We start from the raw sequence: 5,426 nt of genomic DNA, 5'->3' as shown, positions 1-5,426 counted from the left end.
TCAACATCATGAGCTTCTGTGAGGGAGGCACCACATACCTAGCTAGGTATGATTGGGGGCAAGGGACCGCCGGCCTGGTGGAGGGCCGGTGGTCCCCTGCCCCCATTCGTACCTAGCTAGGTATGCGGTGCCTCTAGAGCAAAAGCTCATGATGTTATTCATTGTATGAAAAACACTGAAATAGACTCCATTTTCCTACATGAGAAAATTTATAAATCTTTGCGGTCTCTTGGGACACACTCTTCTTAACCACTTGCATGAGACTCAAGACCTACGTTGAGTGTCAAGTACTCCATTGGCAATATTGTCTTGAAAAAGATTAAATGAAAAAAAAAGCTGTTTTGATTGTAATTTTAAACGTACTTAAATTTTAGCATGAAAGGTGAATACCACTCGGAAATCCGGATTGAATTAATCAAGCCTCAGCTACTCAATACCCAAGAGGCCCCCAGAGCTCACTCTTAAAACTTGAAATATCTGATGTAAGTTGCAGAAAAGTAACCACTAGCTCTTACACCATGTATATTCTGGTATGTGTCATTAAAAGTTACATTTAATACTGTTGCTATATTTGAAACACCTACTCACTCACTCAGGTGGGTGTTCTAGCTTAGTAAAATCTACATCACTTCATTTTGTCCTGGCCTAATAAAACGAAGTACTATCTTGATCCATTTCTCTGTCCTTGAGCCACCAATTGCCCCAGCAAAGGATGGTACCTACAGGAATCTACTTCCGTAAGGCAATAGAAATAGGAATGACCAGAATTATAATTAGTATGAGAAGGATCAAGATGGCCAAGCCCACATACTTGAAGCTGTTTCTTTGATAATATTTGGCATCCTTCAGCTGTTGAGTGCCACCATCAATATGCGCATTAGCTTCGTTCACATTATGTTGAATGTCATTCAGCTTCTCCCCTTGGCCTTCCACCATTACAGACATGTCCAGGAATATCTGGTGCAGATCAAGTAGGTTTTGTTCGATTTCTTTTGCAGTATCATGTCTCTCCTGCAGCTCCCTGATGGTGTCCATCACCTGGCCTCTCCCCTGCTCATGAATAACTGTCTGCAGAAAGTTCTCACTTTCTCCGGTCGTGATGATTTGCTCAACTGTATCTTCATTTGGATGGTGACCTGTAACCGTGTAGAATCGCCTTTCGACGGTCTCCTTGTACTCTGTCATAATCCTATGCCGCAATATTTGAAATTCTCCCATGAGATCTTTGAGTTTTTGCCTGAGTGCATTTGTGATCGACATTCGAGTCCTGTCCACTGGAGTTCCCAACTCACACCTAAGACAGCTGCGATTCACCAAGTTTGATTTGTCCAGATCCTCAAGGTTTGCTTTTATTGATTTTGCCCTCTTCATAAGCTCTATCATATCTGCATCCATGCGGCCTCGCAATATCTTCATAGCATGTGCCTTGTGAATAGTCTTTCCCTCCTCATTTGCCGCTTGAATCTCCAAAAGCAGATGCTTTGCTTTCTCCATGTCACTCTGAATGACCTCCACATCCTCGAAGAAGGCTCTGAGGTTTCTGTCTTCATTTGCATCCCCAATGTCTCCCATTTCCACATCTCTCATATTCTCCTGTCTAAGATTCACATAGTTTGTGCCCTTGATATGCGCTTTGCACAAGAGGTCATTCATGTCCACAAGAAAGCAGTGTTCAAGCTTACAAGCTGCAAGAAAATTCCACAAAATAGTTAAGGACAACAATTAAAGGTCTGCAGAAGAAATTCCATCACAGCTTGAATGAACCATTCCAAAACAAGGTTGAGTCCAAAGAGTTAGAACAGCCCTTCACTCAGCAACAGCAGAGAGATGCAAGCAGATGATCGTTAGAACAGTCGCCATCTCCACACCAATTTACCGCGTTTGAAAGAAAGAATGTCAGGGTACAGAAAGAAACCGCATGCATCATCAATGTTGCTACATGACAAGAAGATTACAATTGGACAAAACGGTCACATGCTTTCACACAAAGGGCTAAGCGCCAAAAGGCTTGCATCCTCTTCCATGGAAGCATCCCAAGCAGCACGCTACAGAAAGATTTCACAATTGGACAAAACGACAAAACGGTCACAAGCTTTCACAGAAATGGCTAAACACCAAAAGGCTTGCATCCTCTTCCATGGAAGCATCCAAAGCAGCACGCAACAGAAAGATTTACCTGAAGCAAACTTCTATTTCGAGAACTGCAAGCAGGATAAGAAAATGCCGAAGAGGGATAGCTGTATGCACTTACTTGTACAGGAAAAAAAAAAAACAAGAAGGGAGATGGGTAGATACCTGCTCGTGTGTCGGAGGGTAGTTACGGGGCTCCAGCGGACGAACTGCAAGAGAAGTAAATTAGCAGAGAAGCACAGAAGAAAAGTGTGAACAAGAAGAGAGCGGGAACTAGAGTGATAACGGTGTATAGCGGACGCCTACTGTATTGTTGCTCGCAGGAAAGTCGATGCAGGGATGGCAGGCTGATTATTGCGCGCGCCTGCAGCAGAGAGAGACTCGCGAGCAGAAGATGGACGTTGCAACATGCAAGTACTCCAGCTGAGAAGAAGAAGAAGAAGAAGATGACAGAAATGAAAGCATAGTCTAGTGATGAGCGGCTAGCAAGAAATTAGCTCGAATTTTGAATGTAGCCGGTCGGCTTACCGGCTATCGCCGTCTGCCCATGGCGGGGCCTCAGCACTAAGTAAGAAGGCTTGCACACGGTGGGTTTGAAACTCACGTTTTAACTTTTTCTACTATGCCTAAAGGATCACCCTAAAAAACGTGTTGCATTCCCACAGCATAGTTAACGATAATTTTACCTGCTCTTTCCAGTTCACGTTTTTCATGTTTCACCCCTCTTGCAACAAGAACCAACGCCACCTTCTACAAGGATACAAAAACGCTAGCAGCTTCAGCCATGCACGGCGGATGAATGCTCGAGAGAATGAACATGGAGGCAGAGCAGAGATCCCTTGCGGAGCCCCAATGGTATCAGCATTTGATGCCAGCTCATGGTCTTGAGACGACAAAACCAAAGACAATTGAGACCAATGTGTGTCATCCTCCCACTCGAGTTGGGAAAGCTCATTCAAATCCACTGGGGTAGGCATGCTGCAAGTGCAGTGGAAGTATGCAATGAGAAACCTGGCTAGCCTAACGGCAACCAGAAACCAACAGATGGATGTCTAATATCTCCTTCACTAACAAGGTATGCTTAATCCTAGTTGAAATCCAAGTATGCACAAACATTTTGTGACTTAAAAAAGCGCAAATGCACGATTTTCAGATGCGATACCACACCCATATAGCGGACCCTAAACGATCATGCTTTCAATGGTTTCTCAGCTTGTGAAGAACCCAATAGCTTTATAGTTTGTACGGACTCGATCACCAAATTTTATGAAACCAATCAATATGAAGATAGACAAATCAAAGAGCACTTTGCACTTTAGTGCTACAAGTTGTCATGCATTGGAAAACAGCTCCAAGCATGCCAAATTAGAACTTGAAAAACAATTATGTGTGTGCACAGTAGACAGCACACCATTGCCTTTTGCTGAAAACCAGTGCATTAAGCAAGTGACATGAAAATAATTAAGACCAGCTCTGATGGTTGAACGAATAGTTGTGCACTTCAATGATGCAAGTTATTTGGCTTGTACTGTGACAATGCGTTTCTTTGAACCCATGTAAGTGAAGATGTCCGTGCATTTCTCTGAACCTGTGAGAGTGAACACATTACATAGAGAAGGGGAGAGAGAGAGAGAGAGAGAGAGAGAGTTTTGAGAGCATTACCTGTTTTGATGGTCTTCTGCGCTTTCTGAAGGAGAAGGCAAAATCTACCTGTTGAACGCTGCAGTAGCTGCTCTTTATAGATTGAAGCTTCATCACGTAGTACAGGTGCACCTGCATGAAATAATCTCCAACTACCTGCAGCCGGTGGATGCGCTTGATTTATAATTGGAGAGTTGGCGTAACTTTTGCTGTTTCAGTAAAAGTTAGCTAAGTTGCACAACTACCCAACATCTATGTGTGTGTTCGCTAAACTTACCGCGTGAATGGAGGCCTTTGAATGTGGACGTCCAAAAAGTGCTTTGAAACGCACCTTGTGCAAGGCCTCTAACACCTATGCAAAGTAATGGGATCGACGGTCGCGGCGGGGGCAGGATCTCAAGGCACACTAAACTTGGCCAGCGCGAAAAAACAAGGCGTGCCGTCGGAAAAATGGGGGGCACCGAACTTGGCTAGTGCGAAAAACGAGGCGCACTGGCGCGATTTGAACTCGTGACCTCGGGGGTCCGCGTTTAGGGTCAAACGGGCTAACCACCTCACCCCCGCGCTCATTGTGTATCCCAAATCATTTTGACGTTATAATATTGTGAGTTCGGGATGCATTGGCCACGTTGTCTAGGTTTAGCGCATGTCCAAGTTTAGTTTTTGAGCAGTCCAGGTTTAGTGCGTGTCCAGGTTTAGTTTTTGAGCAGACATCTATGCTGCGATCTTTTCGATCTCCATGCGTGAACTTCCGCGTCGTCGATCCCATTACTTGGCCCCACATTAAATATAGGTGTTACTTAGTCATGAGGATAATGGGGTGCATTAAAACAAGGTCATATTGTTGATATTGTTGGGCCGTTATTATTCCGGAAATGAAAGCCACATGTGTTCAAATTTCTCTAGAAAGTGAATCTTTCGTATGGGTGTATTAGTGGGCATCTCACCTAGAAGCAAAGGAAATTGGAAATCAAAGGCATGCGTTACAGGGGGAAGTAGTTGACATGGAGGAGGGCAATTGGCACAAGGAGGATGACCAACACTCATGGAAGGTGGTAGAAGCATGTGTCATCTGTCGACAAGGAGAGGCCTGGCCATGTTTTTTTTAATAGACGACATGTGCATTGCTAAACAGAGAGTGTGTTCCCCCGATTGGTGTAGGTGAGCAATTGAAGGGTGGTGTTTGACCGAGCCCTCCAATATCCCTTGGCAGCTCTACCCACACACCCGCTTGGAGTGGGCTTGGTGGTATGAGACACCAACCCTTGCAGAAGAGGGTAGCTCGTTAGCTTAGCTAGTGGGTGTGACCCCATATCGGCTCTATGGCTGGGAGGGGAGTCTGATTTCCACTCTCTATGCTTGTCTCTGTGTGAGTATGGATAGTTTCATGTCATGTGTGTAGGTCCTAGGATGGATTTGGTGAAGGACTAGCACGTATAATATATTCTCTAATTGAAAATTGTAGAGCGTTAAAAGGGGGTCATATTTACCTTATGCAAGCCGTACAAAGGGGGTTTTCCGAGAGTGTCTGCTCACAAGTGGCATTCCCTTTTCTATATAGAGTGAATCCCTTAGGGGCGAAGGCCAAAACCTTCACGAAATTCCATGGGAAATCGGGTAAGGTTGCATCCAAAGTCTAGTACAACCAATAAAAG

The 5,426-nt window shown here is 44.6% G+C and overlaps 1 protein-coding gene across 2 annotated transcripts; it reads right to left on the bottom strand.

The window, feature by feature from the left end:
* Positions 1-360: 360 nt before the first annotated feature.
* LOC147438739 (syntaxin-124-like) lies at positions 361-2,619 on the bottom strand. 2 transcript variants are annotated; one of them, XM_086484190.1, is made up of 4 exons: positions 2,437-2,619; positions 2,296-2,339; positions 812-1,685; positions 361-719 (listed from the first exon to the last, which is right to left on the bottom strand). In XM_086484190.1, the coding sequence occupies exons 3-4, from the start codon at positions 1,651-1,653 to the stop codon at positions 662-664; spliced, it is 900 nt and encodes a 299-aa protein (XP_086340316.1). In that variant the 5' UTR covers positions 1,654-1,685; positions 2,296-2,339; positions 2,437-2,619; the 3' UTR covers positions 361-661. The 2 variants fall into 2 exon arrangements, with proteins under 2 accessions (XP_086340316.1, XP_086340315.1); XM_086484189.1 differs by having other exon boundaries at positions 362-1,685; positions 2,437-2,616.
* Positions 2,620-5,426: the final 2,807 nt, after the last annotated feature.

Source organism: Adiantum capillus-veneris, chromosome 16 (genome assembly GCF_014529385.1).
Source record: "Adiantum capillus-veneris isolate H3 chromosome 16, ASM1452938v2, whole genome shotgun sequence".
NCBI classification, from domain to species: Eukaryota; Viridiplantae; Streptophyta; class Polypodiopsida; order Polypodiales; family Pteridaceae; genus Adiantum; species Adiantum capillus-veneris.
The sequence above is the reverse complement of the archived record's forward strand: the minus strand, read 5'-3'. Positions and strand labels throughout refer to the sequence as shown.

Excerpts from the sequence above, each read along its gene's own strand:
- LOC147438739 (XM_086484189.1), bottom strand. The coding sequence starts at position 1,653 with ATGAATGACCTCTTGTGCAAAGCGCATATCAAGGGCACAAACTATGTG.